Here is a 22,491-nt window from a genome sequence, read left to right on the forward strand (position 1 = left end):
AAAGTGAGACCTCAGAGTATAGTGCCCCACATAAAGATTTAACCAAACATGGAACCAGTCAGACATTTCAGAAAAAGCCAGGATTAGAGATGGAGTTATCCAGCATGGATTTGTGGAAAGTTCTATTGTCTGACAGTTTTGCTCCTTGTTTTCTACATGGAAAATCAGTAATTTTTTTTTTTTTTTGCAAGATCTGTATGAATGAACCCACTGCAAATCTGGACTAAAAGGGACAGAAAAGGGACAGATTGAAAGAAAAACAACTACAGAGGCAGAGCCATGGAAGCTAAGATCTGGGGCCAGGAAATCTCAGGCCAGGAGGGCAGACCCACACATACATGTGGAGAGGCTGAATTTGCCTCGAAGGCAGAGGGTGAGCCTTCTGCCTAGATATTCTGGAAGAGTTATAGGGCTCCAGCCACCAAGAGGTTGGAGCACATTCCTTGGGTATTGGGAGAAGCCTGGCTGCCACCTGTTGTTCTGGAGGGTAGGGCATATGCCCCACAGATGGCAGAGATCCCAGTAACCATCTAGATGCTTGAAGAAGGTGGAATGGAGAGCAAGGTGGTTCCCACAATATTCCCCAGTGTTAGAAAATTCTCCTCAGCATTTGAGAGCTAGGTCACTGCACAGGCCCTTGGAAAGGGCAGGACTGCCTCTTTGTAAAGCTCTGAGGATAAATGACACTCAGACTTCAAACTCTAATGGAGTTTGCCCTGCAGGTTTTTGGAAATGTTTGGGTCAAGTGACCCCTGCTTACTTTTTGATTTTTCACTATGGCAATTTCTCCCTATGACTGCCCCTCTTTTGTATACTAGCAGCAGATAATTTTTTCTGAGTGTCACAGGTCCAGACCCAATGGAGAATTTTTTTTTGCCTTAGGACAGACCATGCCTGTAGCTGACTTTGATGAAATTTTGTCCTATTTTTGATGTGGTACAGTATATATATATATATGCATATATTGTTACTGACACAGTTTAAGGCTTTTGTGATATTGTGATGGAGTGAATGTGCTTTCTGTATGTAAAGAATATGTCCTTAGGGGGTCCCCAGAGGGTGGAATGTGCCAATTTCAAAGTGTCATGTACCCCAGCAAAACCATGACCTTTAATCCTGATTCAATACTGTAAGGTGGAAACCCCCTTGATTAGATTATCTCCATGGAGATGGCACTTCCAGTCATAGGTGTGACTTTTTGATGTGTTTACCTCTCTGAAAATGTGGCTTGCCCAATTGTGTATATACCCTTTTGATTAGAAGGATATGACTCTGCCCATTCAGGGTGGGTCTTGATTAGTTTCCTGGGGTCCTTTAAAATAGAAAACATATTGAAAAAAATTCAGAGCAGAGCAGATGCCGATACAGACATTTGGAAGAGCCGATGTAGATATTTGGAGATTGAGACAGAAGTAGCCTGGGTGTTAAGAAAAAGAGCTCACAGAAATAGCCAGAACCTGAAGAGAAGAAATCTCCAGCTCCAGCAGATGCTAAGCTAAGAGATGAAATCTAGAGTTTTGTCCCAGAGCAGCTAAGTGAAGCCCACAGATGCTTAGATAGGAAACCACTGGCATCAGAAGTTGGAAGCAATGAAACCAGGAACAAGGACCAGCAGATGCCAACCACATGTCTTCCCAGATCATCCATCCTTGAGACAAGGTATCTTTCTCTGGATGCCTTAGTTAGGACATATTTATAGCCTTAAAACTGTAAACTTGCAACTTATTAAATTCCCTTTTTAAAAGTTGTTCCATTTCTGGTATATTGCTTCCCAGCAGCATTAGCAAACTAATAAAGCATACAAAAGTAGATTTGAACAGGCATGAGAAAGAATCAGCTAGCTAGAGGATAAGACATCCAAAAATCTAACAGACAAAACCACAGAGAAAAATGGAGAAATGTGACAAGGTCTCAGGGAATTCAATGACAACAAGAAGTGCACAAATACACGTCTGTGAGTGTTCCAGATGGATAAGAGAATGGAAAAGGAGCAGAAAGAATATTTGAGGAAATAGTGGTCCTAAATTCCCCAACTCTTATAAAAGACATAAATGTCCATGTCTAAGAAGTACAACATACTCCAAACAGAATAAATCCTAAGATCTACTCCAAGGCACTTAGTATCCAGATGTCAAATGCCAAAGACAAAGAGAGGATTTTGAAAGTATCAAGGAAAAAATGATTCATCACATAGAAGAATACTCAATAAGACTAAGTCCCAATTTCTCATCAGACACTAAGAAGGCACTGAAAGAAAAAAGCTAGCCAAGAATTCTTTATCTGGCAAATCTGTCCTTCAAAAAGGAGGGAGAGCCTGAAATAGTCATGAACCAACAAAAACTGAGAGAGTTTGTGCACAAGAACTTATCCTACAAGAAGTACTAAAGGAAGGTATACAGGCTGAAAGGGAAAGACAGGGCAGGGAAGCTTGGAGGATAGTGCAGAAATGAAGATTATCAGAGAGGGTAACTAAAAGGGTAAAAAAAGAGTCAAAATAATATAGGATATATAAAGCCAAAGGATAAAATGGCTGAAGTACTTCCTTTACAGTAATAACATTTAATGTTAATAGATAAAACTCCTCAATCAAAATACAAATTGGCAGAAAACATTTAAAAATATGATCCATCTATATACTGTTTACAAGAGACTCACCTTAGACCTAAGAAAACAAATAGGTTGAAAGAAGTAAAAGGGTGGAAAATGATATTCCATGCAAAGAGCAACCAGACAAAATAGACTTTAAAAACAGACTGTTGGGGGGGGCAGAGGTGGCTCAGTGGCAGAATTCTTGCCTGCTGTGCCAGAAACCTGGGTCTGATTCCTTGAGTGTGCCCATGCAAAAACAAAAAAACACAGACTGTTAAAAGAGAAGGATATTATATATTAATTTAAAAGGATATTATATATTTTAAAAAAGGGCAATCCACCAAGAAGAAATAACAATCATAAATATTTATGCACTCAACCAGGATGGCCCCCAAAACATGAGGCATACACTGGAAAACTGAATGGGGAGATAGATATTTCTACAATAATAGTTGGAGGTTTCAATACAGCACTCATCAATAGGTACAAAATCTAAAAAAGAGGAGAAATAAGGAAACAGAGAACTTAAATAAAATAGACGAACTAGACTTAACAGACATGTACAAAACATTGCACCTAAAACAGAATATACATCCTACTCAACTACTCATGGGTCATTCTCCAGGGTAGATCACATGTTGATCACAAAGCAAGTCTAAATAAATTTTACAAGGACTGAAATTATACAAAACACCTTCTCTCATAATGGAATGAACCTGGAAATCATAAATATATGGACATTAATGCACTCTTAATCTCTGGGTCAAAGAAAAAATTGCAAGATAAATCACTAAACATCTCAAGATGAACAGAAATCAGAACACAATATATCAAAACTTGTGGGATGCAGAGAAGGCAGTGCTGAGAGGGAAATTTATAGCCTTAAATGCCTTCATTAAGAGGGAAGAAAGAAGAGCTCCATCCTCCCTTGCACTTGGTTTTGCCCTTTTGTGCTCCTGTTCAGCTCCAACCCCAGAATAAGGGGCTTGACACCCAAGCCAGGATGGAGTGGTTGACAAAGATGCGCCAAGGGGCAGAGCCTAGAGAGATCCATCCTCTCCCCCCTGCCCCAGGCCTAGAAATCTTGGCCCGCAGTGGGAGGGGCGCATCTGGAAGTGGTTTTGTATAAGTGATGCTGGCCGGCATTTAAAGGCCCTGCCACTGCAAACGAACTTGTAGTTAACCCTGTGCCAACCCTCCATTCACAACAAACCCCCCTATGCAGGCTCTGCTCCTAATCGCCCTGGCCTTGCTTCTCCTCGGCCCTGCAGTGCCTGCGCAAGTTCTACAGAACCAGTCGCTTTTCGTGGGATAACTGTGATAAGGGAAAAGACCCTGCGGTAGTCAAAAGCCTGACTCTGGAACCTGACCCTGCTGCCATTCCTGGGAATTTGACTGTGAGTGCTGAAGTCAAGACAGCGTCCCCCTCACTCCTCTTCAGAAGGGTGTGAGATTTGGATGGTCTTTCATTCTTTTGCATGTGGATATCCAGTTCTCTAGGCACCATTTATTGAAGAAACTGTTCTGTCCCAGGTGAGTTGGCTTGACTGCTTTATCAAAGATCAATTATCCATAGATAAGAGGGAGAGGGTCTATATCTGTGCTGGCTTGAAATGATGTATGTACCCTAGAAAAGCCATGTTTTAATTCGAATCCCACTTTGTAAAGGCAGCTGTTTCTTCTAATCCCTATTCAGTAGTGCATGTTTGAAACTGTACTCAGATCATCTCCCTGGAGCTGTGATTTAATCAAGAGTGGTTGTTAAACTGGATTAGGTGATGACATGTCTCCACCCATTTGGGTGGGTCTTGATTAGTTTCTGGAGTCGTGTATAAGAGGAAACATTCTGGAGAATGAAAGAGATTCAGAGAGAGTGGAGCAGAATAACATAGCCATGAGAAGCAGAGTCCACCGGCCAGCGACCTTTGGAAATGAAGAAGGAAAACACCTCCCGGGGAGCTTCATGAAACAGGAAACCAGGAGAAGAAGCTAGCAGATGATGCCATGTTCACCATGTGCCCTTCTAGATGAGAGAGAAACCCTGACCATGTTCACCATGTGCCCTTCCATTTGAGAGAGAAAAACCCTGAACTTCAAGATACCTTCTTGAACCAAGGTATCTTTCCCTGGATGCCTTTGATTGGACATTTCAATAGACTTGTTTTAACTGGGATATTTTCTTAGCCTTTGAACTGTAAACTAGCAACTTATTAAATTCCCCTTTTTAAAAGCCAAAAAAAAAAAGAAGGAAGAAAGAGCTAAAATCAAAGACCTTACTGTACAACTGGAGGAACTAGAAAAAGAACAGCAAACTAATTCCAAAATAAGTGGAAGGAAAGAAATAAAGATTAGAGCAGAAATAAATGAAATTGTGTATGTGTGTGTGTGTGGGAAGCAATAGAAAGAATCAACAAAACCCAAAGTTAGTTCCTTGAGAAGTTCAATATTTGAGAAAAACTTAGCTTGACTGAAAAAGAAAAAAAGAGAGAAGATGAAAATAAATAAAGTCAGAAGTAAGAGGGAGGACGTTACTACTGACACAACAGAAATAAAAAAGACCAAAAGAAGATAATATGGACAACTGTATGCTAACAAATTAGAGAACTTAGATGAAATGGACAATTTCCTAGAAACACATAAACAACCTACAATAACTCTAGAAGAAACAGGAGACCTCAACAAGCCAATCACAGGTAAACAGGCTGAACTGGTCATCAAAAACCTCCCCACCCAAAAAGTCTAGGACAAGATGATCTCACAGGTGAATTTTATCAGTCATTCTAAGAAGAATTAATACCAATACTGCTCAAACTCTTCCAAAAAAAATTGAGAAAGAAAAACCGAGTTGGAGGACTCACACTTCCTGAATTTAAAACAGTAGTCAAAAAAACACACATGCTATTGGCATAAAGATCTATTGATCAATGGTACCAAATTGAAAGTTTAGAAACAGATCAGCTGAGATTGGGCACATACAGGGTGGTATGGCCTAAGGGTACAATGACTGAGGAATGGAAAGGGGAACTATGGTAATGGACTACTGAGTGGTCCCAAGAAGGAATGAAGTTGTGAGGCATGCAACTAGGTGTTTTGGACCTTAAGAACTGTATATTGAATGAAATCTCAGAAACAAAAAGACAATTATTATCATGCCTCACTCATATGGACTAACTATAACATAAAAACTTGACGACCTGAAGTTGAGAACATGAGTTATCAGGTTGGGGTCTATTATAAAGGGTCCTAGATAATAAGCTCTTACAGCAGTCACATATATTCAGGAGTTGTAACTGTTATTTCAAAATTCTGAGATAATGAGCTCTTTGTATATAACCTGGTCATTCCCAGAAACTTTGAGTATTTATGTGACACCTGAGACTCAGAGTTAGAGCTCTGAAGCAGTGAAAGTCAGCAATAGCCCATACAGGAACTAGTTAAGAAGTTGAATGAGTGATCAGACTTTGGGTAGAGATATGAATGAAGCTGATCTGGATAGGCGGAGGTAAATCAGAATACAGGGCAAAGGATGATACCATCCATATTTTAAAACTTCAACTTCTGTGTGAGACCAAAGGAAAGATGTTTATTCGGTGCAAAATTTATATTTTGGGTAGTGCATTACCTAATTGAACTTGTATGGTCAGTTTAGTTGAATACCATTAGTACCTGGAATCTAGAATAGGGCGTGATCTTGGTTTGTCCAAGATAGTGATGCCCTGATACAGTAATTTAGTAACACAGTGATTTGGGCAGCGAATAAAAGAAGTATTTGTAAAGTCCCCTTGTGGGACTGGGAAGAAAGGAGGAAATATTTAACTTCCCCATTTGGAGAATTCCTGATAATTCTCACAAGCAGTGGGGACAACCAAATCAATAGGCTGAGCCCTAGATCTTGGGTTTCACCGCTATGAAACTTATTCCTGCAAAGGATAGGCTAAGCCTACTTATAATTATGTCTAAGATTCACACTTAGAGAACCTCTTTTGTTGCTCAGATGTGGCCTCTCTCTAAGCCAACTTGGCAAGAGAACTCACTGCCCTACCCCCTATATGGGACATGACTCCCAGGGGTGTAAATCTCCCTGGTAACATGGGATAGAACTCCTGGGACAAACTGGGACCTGGCATCAAGGGACTGAGAAAGCCTTCTTGACCAAAAGGGGTAAGAAAGAAATGCGACAAAATAAAGTTTCAGTGGCTGAGGGATTTCAAACAGAGTTGAGAGGTTATTTTTATGCATTATATAGATATACCTTTCTAGTTTATGGTGTATTGGAGTGGCTAGAGGGAAGTACCTGAAACTACTCAGCTTATGTCCCAGTAGCCTTGATTCTTGAAGACAAGGATATAAGAATATAGCTTTTACAGTGTAACTGTGTGACTGTGAAAACCTTGTGTCTGATGCTCCTTTTATTCAGGGTATGGACAGATGAAAACAAAAATATGGATAAAAAATAAATAATAGAGGGGATAAAGGGTTAAAGAAATTGGGTAGATGGAAATACTAGTGGTCAATGAGAAGGAGGGATAAGGGGTATGATATGTGAGTTTTTCTTTTTATTTCTTTTTCTGGAATGATGCAAATGTTCTAAAAAATGCTCACGGTGATGAATACACAACTATGTGATGTTATTGTGAGCCACTGATTGTATACCAAGTACGGTATGTAAGTGTGTGAAGATTCATCAAAAAAAATATTAAAAAAAAAAAGAAAGAAAGGAGGAAAAGAAACAGACCAGCACATTTTTGGTCAACCGATTTTCAACAAGGCTGTCAAGTCTACTCAACTGAAACAGAACAGTGTCTTCAACAAATGGCACTACATGGACAGGGTATCCATATCCAAAAGAATGAAAAGAGGACTCTTAAGTCACACTTTATACAAAAATTAACTCAAAATGGATTAAAGACCTAAATATAAGAGCCAGTATTGTAAAACTCCTAGAAGAAAATGTAGGGCAGCATCTTCAAGATCTTGGGATAGGCAGTGGTTTCTTATACCTTACACTCAAAACATAAGCAACAAAATAGAAACTAGATAAATGGGACTTCTTCAAAATTAAATACTTTTGCACTTCAAAGGAGTTCCTCAAGAAAGTGAAAAGGCACCGGAGTTCCTCAAGAAAGTTAAAAGGCACCCGACTCAATAGGAGTAAATATTTGGAAAACACATATCTGATAAGTAGTTAACATCCAAAGTATTTAAAGAAACCCTACAATTCATCAATAAAAAGACAAATATCCCATTAAAAAAATAGGCAAAAGATGTGAGTCGACATTTTTTCAAAGAGAAAGTACAAATGGCTAAAAATCACATGAAAAAATGTTCAACATCACTAGTTCTTAGGGAATTACAAATCACAGCTTCAGTGAGGTATTTCACACCTACTAGAATAGCCATAATTGAAAGAAATTAAGGAAAACTACAAGTGTTGGCGAGCATATAAATAGAAACACTTAATCACTGCTGGTGGAAATATAGAATGGTACAGTCACTATGAAAGACAGTCCGGCAGTTTCTCAGGAAACTAAGTATAGAACTGACATATGATCTGACAATCCCACTACTAGGTATATACTCAGAGAACTGAAAGCAGGGACATGAACAGGCATTTGCACACCAATGTTCATAGCAATATTATTTCCAATTGCCAAAAGGTGGAGATAATACAAGTGTTCATCATGGATGAACAAATAAACAAAATGTAGTATATATGAAACAATGGAATATTACTCAGCTGTAAAAAGGAATGAAGTCTTGATGCATATCACAACAAGAATGAAACTTGAGGACACTACGTTGAGTGAAATAAGGCAGACATGAAAGGATACTGTATGGTCTCACTAATATGAACTAATTTTTTTTTGAGGGAAATGAAATACAAACTTTATTATTATTATTAAAATAATAAATGTCCATGGTAAAAAAAAAAAGCAATAATCACAATACCATGAAAAGAATAATAATTATTTTAAAATGTGTTGCTCTCCCAAGGAAACCATTAAAAAAGTGATTTGTACTTTCTTCTGTCATTTACAGACTTTTTCAGATATTCCTTTATAATGGAAAATAAGAACCCCTTCTGGGATTTTTGAAGGCCTAACCCTTTCATGCCCCTGACAATAGCATCATTGCCCAAGAAAAATACATGTATTTATAGATCTGACAGTTTTGCAAGCAACTTTCTTTCTTAAAAACCACTTTATCTCTACACATAAAATATAAATACCTTCTAAGAGCAATACTGTACTATGCAGAGTCATGATACAGAAAACCCCCATTTCTTCCCCAGTCCTGTTCTCCAGCAGGAGGGTAACCCCCTGGACAGTTGGGTGAGTTTCCTTCCAGCCCTTTAAATTAACATATAAATTAACTGTTCTAGTTTGCTAGCTGCCGGAATGCAATATACCAGAAACAGAATGGCTTTAAAAAAGGGGAATTTAATGAGTTGCTAGTTTACAGTTCTAAGGCCGAGAAAATGTCTCAATTAAAACAAGTCTAAAGAAATGTCCAATCAAAGGCATCTAGGGAAAGATACCTTGGTTCAAGAAGGCCGATGAAGTTCAGGGTTTCTCTCTCAAGTGAGAAGGCACATGGCGAACACAGTCAGGGCTTCTCTCTCAGCTGGACAGGCACATGGCGAATACGGTGACATCTGCTAGCTTGGTCTCCTGGCTTCCTGTTTCATGAAGCTCCCCGGGAGGTGTTTTCCTTCTTCATCTCCAAAGGTCGCTGGCTGGTGGACTCTCTGCTTCATGGTGCTGCAGCATTCTCTGCTCTCTCTGAGTCTCTCTGAATCTCCAAAATGTTTCCTCTTTTATAGGACTTCAGATATGAACTAATTTTAATAAGCTAAGTCACAGAGTTAAGATCTTAGAGTATAGGTTACCCAGGAGATAGAATGAGAGTAGAGAATAGGGAGCCGATACTTAATTTGTGAAGAATTTCTAATCAGGATGATTGTAAAGGTTTAGAAAGGGATGGAGGTGATGATAGAACATTATTGTGAGTGCCATTAACAACCCTGAACTATGGGTGTGATTGTGGTTGAAAGGGAAAGTTTAGGGATGCATGTCGCTAGGAGGAAAGCTTGAATGAAACATGGAACTGTATAACATAGTGTACCCTGATGTGGATGATGACTGGTAAATATAAGACTGTTCTTCCATGAACTAGAACAAAGGTATGCCACTATTGCTGGTGTTAATAGGTTGGTGTCATGGTCAGGTTCATGTGTCAACTTGGCCAGGTGGTGCTTGTCTGGTTGGGCAAGTGCTGGCCTGTCTTTTCCTATGAGGACATTTCATAGAATTAAATCATGATCACATCAGCTACATCCACAGCTGATTCCACTTGTAATCAGCCAAGGGGAGTGTCTTCTCTAATGAGTGATGCTTAATCACTGGAAATCTTTTAAGGAGGATTCAGAGACAGGCTCTCTTTCTGCTTTGGCTGGCAAGCCTCTCCTGCGGAGTTTGTCCAGACCCTTCATCGGAATCATCAGCTTCACAGCCTGCTCTACAGATTTTGGACTTTACATTCCCACGATTACACGAGACAGTTTTATAAATTTTATATTTACAAATATTTCCTGTTGATTCTGTTTCTCTAGAGAACCCTAACTCATACAGGTGGTATGTGGAAAAAGCCTGGTGCAAACTGTGGACTATGGTTAATAGTAATATTGTAACAGTCTCTCATCCATTGTAACAAAGGTACAATACCTATGCCAAGTGTCAATAATTGGAAGCTATAAGGAGTATGGGTTTTTCTTTTTGGAGCAGTGAAAATGTTCTCAAATTGAGATGAAGATCACCTCAAATTATTGTGGTGATGAATGCACAACTCTGATTATACTGAGAGCCACTGATTGTACACTTTGGATGAATTGTATGGTACATGAATAAAAGTGTTTGTTGTTGTTGTTGTTTTTTAAAGCAAATGAAGTAGAAGTATCTGTCTCCATTTTCATACAAAATGTTGATGTATATGGCCAGAGATTCTTTGCTACTCCTCTCATCAAGAGGTGGAATCTATTTACTCTCCCTTTGAAGGCTGGTGTATAGATAACATGGTTTGTGAAAATATAATATATATCAATAGAAGTGCATTAAAATTAAAAAAAAAAAAAGCAAGCTGGCCCTGTGACTCATTTATACCAATAAAATGTGGAACAAGTGATACTGTGTCACTTCTGAGGTATGGCCTTAAGAAATCTGGCTAATGGTGTCACTTCTTTGGGAATGCTCCTTTTTGAAATCCAGCTACCATACCATGAGGAAGCCCAAGCAGACAAGTTGAAAGGCCCTTCCTTGATCCCCAATACAGGGACAGACACCTTCAGGCTGGTTGTCTCCACAGGTGTGGTTAGAAGAGCAGCCCTTAACCTCCCCAACATTTCTTCAATTTCATTTCTCACTCAGGCCCTATACTTTCCATTAATCTTTCCTTACCAAGCTGGGGATGAATCCTTGCCTTCTTTTACCCAAGTGACCCTATCTTCCCTGCCTTGGGCATCACACCAGCTCCACATGTCAGATACCCCACACAAAACCTTGCTCTCTGCCAGTGCTTTGCCAACTTGCAGGGCAGGGGAAGAAAACCTCACTGTCCTCCCACATGCGGACCACCTGTTTCCATTTGCTATTCTCCAGACAGACTGCTGGTTAGCTGTGCCAGCTGTGTACCCAGCCATCTGGAAATGGAATTTATAGCAATGATGTTATTGCCAAACCCCACTGCAACAAAACAACGGAAGACTCATTTCAACGAGTTCTAATGAGAACCCACATTGGAATAATCTGTGATTAATCCTTTCTTTTCCCCTATGATTTAAAGGGTGTGTATGTGTGTCATATAAGCAGGTGAGGGAGAGAATAGAGAAGAAACCATTCACTATTCTTAAGCATACATAATTTTTAAATACTTAACAACAACAACAAAATCCCATCTTTAATTCACTGAGCAAAAAAAGCTTTGGAGACTTTATACTGAAACTGCTGCTTGGACCTGAGGCCACAGAAAATCTCTTTTCCCTCAGTTGTGACCTTCCTGTGGCAGAAGTCCAGCTCCCTGGGTTCTCTCAGGCAGGGTCTTCAGAACAAGCAGACCTGGAAGCCTGCTTTCAGGGAAGCTGCTAACCTGGTTGTCAACATGGCCTCCATTGTGTGTGTGTGTGTGTGTGTGTTTGTGTGTGTGTGTGTGTGTGTGTGTTGGTGCAGGGAGGGGGTTGCATGCTCCCCAACAGGCTTAGGTGAGGCAGAATCTGAATCACTTGGCCCCCTTGGCACAGAGCCAGGGTCTTACAGAGGTACAGTCCAAAGCCACAAGCTTGCCTTCCTCCAGGCCCCCACAGTTCAGATCTGGCTTGTCCTTGTCTTCCTCCGGGAGTCTGGGAAAGGGTGAGAGAGGGAAGATGGCAAGGAGTTTAGGAAAGTGGTGCCTCCTTTCCTTAGCAGGCCTGAGCCTGTGTGCCTGTTGCCCTCCATTGGCCCTGAGACTGCTTACGTCACTGTACAGAGCCAGTGGGGTGTCTGGAAAGACCACTGGAGCGGCGGTCACCAGATGTCCCCCCTGGTATCAGCTATGTGGCACTGGATGAGCTACTACACCTGAGCTGCAGACCCCTTATCTATAAAATTAGCATGACAGTCCTGCTTGTGTTGGAGTTGTTCTAGGGGACCCAAACAATGGGCGGAGTAGCATGGACTAAATAAAACCATGGCCCTATGCATGGGGGCAGAGGGGGTTTCACAAGTGGTACTCCAGGCATAGAGCAAGGAGGTTGAATCTGAAGACCAATGGCAGTGAGTGCAGGCACCCAGGATAAAGAAAAGCCACGGGAGAAGGTATTGGTAAAGAAAGGAGAAGGCCCCCATGGCTCTCTGATACCTGCTGGGATGTGACTCTGGGCACACTTGGGGGTCCAGACTAGTATATTTGGGAAAGAGGGGACCTCCCACCCAGGCCCACTGGTCACTTACAGCTGGGGCGGCAGGGGGGCCCCGTCGATCCAGTGCCAGCCCTGGGAGCCTCTCCGGGCCCCCACCCAGGTGTACTTGGTAACTTGGTTTCGGCTCAGGAAGTCCTGAGGGAAGAAAAGCAGGCTGGTCACTCATCTCTGGACACTAGTACAAATCACCTGGGTCATCCATTTTTCTTGAATCTTCTATAAGCTCCCAGCACCAATCCAGAGAAGTGAATCAACTCAACCTGACTTTACCAAACCCCAATAATTTAAAAAGTTTTATTGGGTGCTTACTGGTTGTCAGGCACAACACAAATGACTGGTAACTCGGAAATGAGAATGACCCCATCTCAGCCCTCAAGGGAGAGATGTGGACAGTGGTCACCAAAGACCTATGTATGGTGACAACTGAGTGGCCCAGAGAAACAAAGATGCTTAGGGATGGGGTGGGAGGGGGAGCAGAGGCACTAATAAAGGTGGAAGACACAAACAGGTTCAGATAGCAGCAAGTAGCTTAGTTTGGCTGGAGGACAGTGTGGGGGGTTGATTAGGCTACAGGGGCAGCCTGGAAACAGATTGTTAAAAATAAAAATGTCAACAGGATCATAAATTATCTTCCATCAAGTTAATGTAATACTCTTGAGGCAATTTAAAAAGATGAGTATGATGATGATACAGCAACATGGGGAAAGGGATATGCTGTGTTAAGTGAAAAAGCTGGATCAAAATTATAATATGGTTATAATAATGAAAAGATATGAATGCACACAGATGTAAGCATGTGGGGAACAAAATAAATAAAACAAGTATGCTAGAGAGAGAGTAGATATTTTTTTCTTTTAAATATTTATTCTTGGTATTATTATTATTTTTTTATTAATTAAAGAAAAAAGAAATTAACACAACATTTAGAAATCATTCCATTCTACATATGCAATCAGTAATTCTTATCATCACATAGATGCATGATCATCATTTCTTAGTACATTTGCATCGATTTAGGAAAAGAACTAGCAAAACAACAGAAAAAGATATAGAATGTTAATATAGAGAAAAAAATAAAAATAATAATAATAATAAAAAAAGGAAAAGGAAAAAGAAAAAACAAAAGACACAAACAAACAAAAAACAAACAAACAGACAAACAAAAAAAACTATAGCTCAGATGCAGCTTCATTCAGTGTTTTAACATAATTACATTACAATTAGGTATTATTGTGCTGTCCATTTCTGAGTTTTTGTATCTAGTCCTGTTGCACAGTCTGTACCCCTTCAGGTCCAATTACCTATTATCTTACCCTGTTTCTAACTCCTGCTGGACTCTGTTACCAATGACATATTCCAAGTTTATTCTTGAATGTCGGTTCACATCAGTGGGACCATACAGTATTTGTCCTTTAGTTTTTGGCTAGACTCACTCAGCATAATGTTCTCTAGGTCCATCCATGTTATTACATGCTTCATAAGTTTATTCTGTCTTAAAGCTGCATAATATTCCATCGTATGTATATACCACAGTTTGTTTAGCCACTCGTCTGTTGATGGACATTTTGGCTGTTTCCATCTCTTTGCAATTGTAAATAATGCTGCTATAAACATTGATGTGCAGATGTCTGTTTGTGTCTTGGCCCTTAAGTCCTTTGAGTAGATACCTAGCAATGGTATTGCTGGGTCATATAGCAATTCTATATTCAGTTTTTTGAGGAACCGCCAAACTGCCTTCCACACTGGTTGCACCATTTGACATTCCCATCAACAGTGGATAAGTGTGCCTCTTTCTCCCCATCCTCTCCAGCACTTGTCATTTTCTGTTTTGTTGATAATGGCCATTCTGGTGGGTGTGAGATGATATCTCATTGTGGTTTTGATTTGCATTTCTCTAATGGCCAGGGACATTGAGCATCTCTTCATGTGCCTTTTGGCCATTTGTATTTCCTCTTCTGAGAGGTGTCTGTTCAAGTCTTTTTCCCATTTTGTAATTGGGTTGGCTGTCTTTTTGTTGTTGAGTTGAACAATCTCTTTATAAATTCTGGATACTAGACCTTTATCTGATATGTCGTTTCCAAATATTGTCTCCCATTGTGTAGATTGTCTTTTTACTGTCTTGATGAAGTTCTTTGATGCGCAAAAGTGTTTAATTTTGAGGAGCTCCCATTTATTTATTTATTTATTCAGTGCTCTTGCTTTAGGTTTAAGGTCCATAAAACCACCTCCAATTGTAAGTTTCATAAGATATTTCCCTACATTTTCCTCTAACTGTTTTATGGTCTTAGACCTAATGTTTAGATCTTTGATCCATTTTGAGTTAACTTTTGTATAGGGTGTGAGATACGGGTCCTCTTTCATTCTTTTTCATATGGATATCCAGTTCTCTAGGCACCATTTATTGAAGAGACTGTTCTGTCCCAGGCGAGTTCGCTTAACTGCCTTATCAAAGATCAAATGTCCATAGATGAGAGGGTCTATATCTGAGCACTCTATTCGATTCCATTGGTCGATATATCTATCTTTACGCCAATACCATGCTGTTTTGACCACTGTGGCTTCATAATATGCCTTAAAGTCAGGCAGCGTGAGACCTCCAGTTTTGTTTTTTTTCCTCAAGATACTTTTAGCAATTTGGGGCACCCTGCCCTTCCAGATAAATTTGCTTATTGGCTTTTCTATTTCTGAAAAATAAGTTGTTGGGATTTTGATTGGTATTGCATTGAATCTGTAAATCAATTTAGGTAGGATTGACATCTTAACCATATTTAGTCTTCCAATCCATGAACACGGTATGCCCTTCCATCTATTTAGGTCTTCTGTGATTTCTTTTAACAGTTTTTTGTAGTTTTCTTTGTATAGGTTTTTTGTCTCTTTAGTTAAATTTATTCCTAGGTATTTTATTCTTTTAGTTGCAATTGTAAATGGGATTCGTTTCTTGATTTCCCCCTCAGCTTGTTCATTGCTAGTTATACAAATGCTACAGATTTTTGAATGCTGATCTTGTAACCTACTACTTTGCTGTACTCATTTATTAGCTCTAGTAGTTTTGTTGTGGATTTTTCAGGGTTTTCGATGTATAATATCATATCATCTGCAAACAGTGATAGTTTTACTTCTTCCTTTCCAATTTTGATGCCTTGTATTTCTTTTTCTTGTCTAATTGCTCTGGCTAGAATCTCCAACACGATGTTAAATAATAGTGGTGATAATGGACATCCTTGTCTTGTTCCTGATCTTAGGGGGAAAGTTTTCAATTTTTCCCCATTGAGGATGATATTAGCTGTGGGTTTTTCATATATTCCCTCTATCATTTTAAGGAAGTTCCCTTGTATTCCTATCTTTTGAAGTGTTTTCAACAGGAAAGAATGTTGAATCTTGTCAAATGCCTTCTCTGCATCAATTGAGATGATCATGTGACTTTTCTGCTTTGATTTGTTGATATGGTGTATTACATTAATTGATTTTCTTATGTTGAACCATCCTTGCATACCTGGGATGAATCCTACTTGGTCATGATGTATAATTCTTTTAATGTGTTGTTGGATTCGATTTGCTAGAATTTTGTTGAGGATTTTTGCATCTATATTCATTAGAGAGATTGGTCTGTAGTTTTCTTTTTTTGTAATATCTTTGCCTGGTTTTGGTATGAGGGTGATGTTGGCTTCATAGAATGAACTAGGTAGCTTTCCCTCCACTTCAATTTTTTTGAAGAGTTTGAGGAGAGTTGGTACTAATTCTTTCTGGAATGTTTGATAGAATTCACATGTGAAGCCGTCTGGTCCTGGACTTTTCTTTTTAGGAAGCTTTTGAATGACTGATTCAATTTCTTTACTTGTGATTGGTTTGTTGAGGTCATCTATTTCTTCTTGAGTCAAAGTTGGTTGTTCATGTCTTTCCAGGAACCCGTCCATTTCATCTAAATTGTTGTATTTATTAGCGTAAAGTTGTTCATAGTATCCTGTTATTACCTCCTTTATTTCTGTGAGGTCAGTGGTTATGTCTCCTTTTCCATTTCTGATCTTATTTATTTGCATCCTCTCTCTTCTTCTTTTTGTCAATCTTGATAAGGGCCCATTAATCTTATTGATTTTCTCATAGAACCAACTTCTGGTCTTATTGATTTTCTCTATTGTTTTCATGTTTTCAATTTCATTTATTTCTGCTCTAATCTTTGTTATTTCTTTCCTTTTGCTTGCTTTGGGGTTAGTTTGCTGCTCTTTCTCCAGTTCTTCCAAGTGGACAGTTAATTCCTGCATTTTTGCCTTGTCTTCTTTTCTGATATAGGCATTTAGGGCAATAAATTTCCCTCTTAGCATGCCTTTGCTGCATCCCATAGGTTTTGATATGTTGTGTTTTCATTTTCATTCACCTCGAGATATTTACTAATTTCTCTTGCAATTTCTTCCTTGACCCACTCGTTGTTTAAGAGTGTGTTGTTGAGCCTCCACGTATTTGTGAATTTTCTGGCACTCCGCTTATTGTTGATTTCCAACTTCATTCCTTTATGATCCGAGAAAGTGTTGTGTATGATTTCAATCTTTTTAAATTTGTTAAGACTTGCTTTGTGACCCAGCATATGGTCTATCTTTGAGAATGATCCATGAGCACTTGAGAAAAAGGTGTATCCTGCTGTTGTGGGATGTAATGTCCTATAAATGTCTGTTAAGTTTAGCTCATTTATAGTAATATTCCGATTCTCTATTTCTTTATTGATCCTCTGTCTAGATGTTCTGTCCATTGATGAGAGTGGTGAATTGAAGTCTCCAACTATTATGGTATATGTGTCTATTTCCCTTTTCAGTGTTTGCAGTGTATTCCTCACGTATTTTGGGGCATTCTGGTTCGGTGCATAAATATTTATGATTGTTATGTCTTCTTGTTTAATTGTTCGTTTTATTAGTAGATAGTGTCCTTCTTTGTCTCTTTTAACTGTTTTACATTTGAAGTCTAATTTGTTGGATATTAATATAGCTACTCCTGCTCTTTTCTGGTTGTTATTTGTGTGAAATATCTTTTCCCAACCTTTCACTTTCAACCTATGTATATCTTTGGGTCTAAGATGTGTTTCCTGTCGACAGCATATAGAAGGATCCTGTTTTTTAATCCATTCGGCCAGTCTATGTCTTTTGATTGGGGAATTCAGTCCACTAAAATTTAGTGTTATTACTTTTTGGATAATATTTTCCTCTACCATTTTGCCTTTTGTATTATATATATCATATCTGATTTTCCTTCTTTCTACACTCTTCTCCATACCTCTCTCTTCTGTTTTTCGTATCTGACTCTAGTGCTTCCTTTAGTATTTCTTGCAGAGCTGGTCTCTTGGTCACAAATTCTCTCAGTGACTTTTTGTCTGAAAATGTTTTAATTTCTCCCTCATTTTTGAAGGACAATTTTGCTGGATATAGAAGTCTTGGTTGGCAGTTTTTCTTTTTTAGTATTTTAAATATATCATCCCACTGTCTTCTAGCTTCCATGGTTTCTGCTGAGAAATCTACACATAGTCTTATTGGGTTTCCCTTGTATGTGATGGATTGTTTTTCTCTTGCTGCTTTCAAGATCCTCTCTTTCTCTTTGACCTCTGACATTCTAACTAGTAAGTGTCTTGGAGAACGCCTATTTGGGTCTATTCTCTTTGGGGTGTGCTGCACTTCTTGGATCTGTAATCTTAGGTCTTTCATAAGAGTTGGGAAATTTTCAGTGATAATTTCTTCCATTAGTTTTTCTCCTCCTTTTCCCTTCTCTTCTCCTTCTGGGACACCCACAACACATATATTTGTGCGCTTCATATTGTCATTCAGTTCCCTGATCCCCTGTTCAAATTTTCCCATTCTTTTCCCGATAGTTTCTGTTTCTTTTTGGAATTCAGATGTTCCATCCTCCAATTCACTAAATCTAGCTTCTGTCTCTTTAAATCTACCATTGTAGGTATCCATTGTTTTTTCCAGCTTTTCTACTTTGTCCTTCACTCCCATAAGTTCTGTGATTTGTTTTTTCAGTTTTTCTATTTCTTCTTTTTGTTCAGCCCATGTCTTCTTCATGTCCTCCCTCAATTTATTGATTTGGTTTTTGAAGAGGTTTTCCATTTCTGTTTGTATATTCAGCATTAGCTGTCTCAGCTCCTGTATCTCATTTGAACTATTGGTTTGTTCCTTTGACTGGGCCATATCTTCAATTTTCCGAGCATGATCCATTATCTTCTGCTGGCGTCTGGGCATTTAATCAGATTTCCCTGGGTGTGGGACCCAGCAGGTTGAAAGCTTTTTCTGTGAAATCTCTGGGCTCTGTTTTTCTTATCCTGCCCAGTGGGTGGCACTCATGGTGCCCGTCTGTCTGCGGGTTCCACCAGTAAAAGATGCTGTGGCTCCTTTAACTTTGGAAAACTCTCGCTGTAGGGGAGGGTCGCCGGCCGAAGCGGCTTGGGGGAGTGCCAATCCGAATCTCCCAGCCAGCCCGGGAATCCGCACGTGGGGAGGGTTGCCAGCCTCCGCGGCTTGGGGGAGTGCCTATCCACTGTTCCCAGCCGGACCAGGGAGCCGCGTGTTTGGAAGGGACCCCGGTCACCGGTCTCCGTGGTTTGGGGGATCTCCGATTCAATTCTCCCAGCTGGTCCAGGGGGCCGCGTGTGGTGGGGAGGGGGCGCCAGCCGCCGTGGCTTGAGGGGATCACCTGTCCAATTCTCCTAGCCAGCCCGGGAAGGAGGGAGGGAGGGACTCCAGCCGCCTGCCGCCCTGGCCTGGGGAAGCGCGCGTCCCTCGGTGATCTCACCGCAGCGGATTCTCTCAGCCAGTCAGCCGTTCCAGAATGGGGTACGCTGTCTTCCTGGTCTCTGTCGTGGCTCCGGGAGCTGTTCTGTAACGTTTCTACTTCCCTAGTAGCTGTTCTGGAGGAGGAACTAAGACCCGTGCATCTTACTAAGCCGCCATCTTCTCCAGAAGTCTCCCCTTGGTATTATTTTTAACAATGAATTAAAACCAAAAAGACATCTTAAATCTACTTAAAATGTTTTAACTTAAAAAAATAATTTTTAATATTGTAAAAGGCCCAGTGTGCAGTAGGGTGGGTGCACTGATACTGGCACAGACCATATCAGTTGTTCTTTCTGGAACATAATCTGGTACTATGTAACAAAAGCAGTAACACTGTTCCTATTGCTTGAATGGGTGGTTCCACTTTGGGGAATACATCTAAGAACATACAAGGGATAAAATTAACCAAATCCAACGACTTCCTGGAAGATGGCGGCTTAGTAAGACGCGCGGATCTTAGTTTCTTCTCCAGGACACCTACTAGGGGAGTAGAAACGATACAGAAAGCGCCCAAAGCCACAACAGAGATAAAAAAAGACAGCGTACCCCATCCTGGAACGGCTGGCTGGCTGAGAGAAGCAGCTCGGGTGAGATCGCCGAGGCGCGCGGGCTTTACCGGGCGGGGTGGCAAGCGGCCGGAGTTACTCCCTTCCCCCTTCCCGGGCCGGCTGGGAGAATTGGAGAGGTGGTCCCCTGAAACCAAGGCGACTGGCGCCCACACCACGCGCAGCCCCCGGATCAAATGAGAGAATTGGATCGGAAACCCCCAGGCCGCGGAGAACGGTGACCCCGTGACTCCCGGGGAACGTGCACTCTCTCGGGCGGGCTGCTGCCGCTGGCGCCCTCCCACCACGCTTGTTGCCCAGGGCCGACTAGGAAATTCGGACGGGCTCTTTCCCTGGCTGCGGCAACCAGCAACCCTCCCTGCGTTCGGACCCCGGGCCGGCTCAAGCCGCTTCGGCTAGCGAACCCCCAGGACGGCGAGAGTTTTCCAAAGTTTAAGGTCCCACAGCACCTTTTACTGGTGGGACCCACAGACAAACGTGTGCCACGAGCGCCACCTACTGGGCAGGATAAGAAAAACAGAACCCAGAGATTTCACAGAAAAATATTACAACCTTACTGGGTCCAACACCAAGAGAAATCTGAATAAATGCCCAGAAGCCAGCAGCAGAAGATAACTGTCCACGCTCAAAAGATTGAGAATATGGCTCAGTCAAAGGAACAAACCAATAGCTCAAATGAGACACAAGAGCTGAGACAACTAATGCTGGATATACGAACAGAAATGGAAAACCTCTTAAAAAATGAAATCGATAAATTGAGGGAGGACATGAAGAGGACATGGGCTGAACATAAAGAAGAAATAGAAAAACTGAAAAAACAAATCGCAGAACTTATGGAAGTGAAGGATAAAGTAGCAAACATAGAAAAAATAATGGATAGCTACAATGATAGATTTAAAGAGACAGAAGATAGAATTAGTGATTTGGAGGATGGAACATCTGAATTCCAAAAAGAAACAGAAACTATAGGGAAAAGAATGGAAAAATTTGAACAGGGTATCAGGGAACTCAAGGACAATATGAACCGCACAAATATACGTGTTGTGGGTGTCCCAGAAGGAGAAGAGAAGGGAAAAGGAGGAGAAAAACTAATGGAAGAAATTATCACTGAAAATTTCCCAACTCTTATGAAAGACCTAAAATTACAGATCCAAGAAGTGCAGCGCACCCCAAAGAGATTAGACCCAAATAGGCGTTCTCCAAGACACTTACTAGTTAGAATGTCAGAGGTCAAAGAGAAAGAGAAGATCTTGAAAGCAGCAAGAGAAAAACAATCCATTACATACAAGGGAAACCCAATAAGACTTTGTGTAGATTTCTCAGCAGAAACCATGGAAGCTAGAAGACAGTGGGATGATATATTTAAAATACTAAAAGAGAAAAACTGCCAACCAAGACTCCTATATCCAGCAAAATTATCCTTCAAAAATGAGGGAGAAATTAAAACATTCTCAGACAAAAAGTCACTGAGAGAATTTGTGACCAAGAGACCAGCTCTGCAAGAAATACTAAAGGGAGCACTAGAGTCAGATACAAAAAGACAGAAGAGAGAGATATGGAAAAGAGTGTAGAAAGAAGGAAAATCAGATATGATATATATAATACAAAAGGCAAAATGTTAGAGGAAAATATTATCCAAACAGTAATAACACTAAATGTCAATGGACTGAATTCCCCAATCAAAAGACATAGATTGGCAGAATGGATTAAAAAACAGGATCCTTCTATATGCTGTCTACAGGAAACACATCTTAGACCCAAAGATAAACATAGGTTGAAAGTGAAAGGTTGGGAAAAGATATTTCATGCAAATAACAACCAGAAAAGAGCAGGAGTGGCTAAACTAATATCCAACAAATTAGACTTCAAATGTAAAACAGTTAAAAGAGACAAAGAAGGACACTATATACTAATAAAAGGAACAATTAAACAAGAAGACATAACAATCATAAATATTTACGCACCGAATCAGAATGCCCCAAAATACGTGAGGAATATACTGCAAACACTGAAAAGGGAAATAGACTCATATACCATAATAGTTGGAGACTTCAATTCACCACTCTCATCAATGGACAGAACATCTAGACAGAGGATCAACAAAGAAATAGAGAATCTGAATATTACTATAAATGAACTAGACTTAATAGACATTTATAGGACATTACATCCCACAACAGCAGGATACACCTTTTTCTCAAGTGCTCATGGATCATTCTCAAAGATAGACCATATGCTGGGTCACAAAGCAAGTCTTAACAAATTTAAAAAGATTGAAATCTTACACAACACTTTCTCGGACCATAAAGGAATGATGTTGGAAATCAATAATAGGCAGAGTGCCAGAAAATTCACAAATACGTGGAGGCTCAACAACACACTCCTAAACAACGACTGGGTCAAAGAAGAAATTGCAAGAGAAATTAGCAAATACCTCGAGGCGAATGAAAATGAAAACACAACATATCAAAACTTATGGGACGCAGCAAAGGCAGTGCTAAGAGGGAAATTTATTGCTCTAAATGCCTATATCAGAAAAGAAGAAAAGGCAAAAATTCAGGAATTAACTATC

The 22,491-nt window shown here is 40.1% G+C and overlaps 1 protein-coding gene across 1 annotated transcript in view; it reads right to left on the reverse strand.

Moving 5' to 3' along the window:
- Positions 1 to 9,018: 9,018 nt before the first annotated feature.
- Positions 9,019 to 22,491, reverse strand: part of KLRG2 (killer cell lectin like receptor G2) — an 86,101-nt gene continuing 72,628 nt past the window's right edge. Inside the window, exons 4-5 of the mRNA XM_077164438.1 lie at positions 12,573 to 12,676; positions 9,019 to 11,980 (exon numbers count right to left, since the gene is read on the reverse strand). Of these exons, the coding sequence (XP_077020553.1) occupies positions 11,860 to 11,980; positions 12,573 to 12,676 (225 nt within the window). The 3' untranslated portion in view covers positions 9,019 to 11,859. The remainder of the gene's footprint in view (positions 11,981 to 12,572; positions 12,677 to 22,491) is intronic.

This window comes from Tamandua tetradactyla, chromosome 1, assembly GCF_023851605.1.
Source record: "Tamandua tetradactyla isolate mTamTet1 chromosome 1, mTamTet1.pri, whole genome shotgun sequence".
NCBI classification, from domain to species: Eukaryota; Metazoa; Chordata; class Mammalia; order Pilosa; family Myrmecophagidae; genus Tamandua; species Tamandua tetradactyla.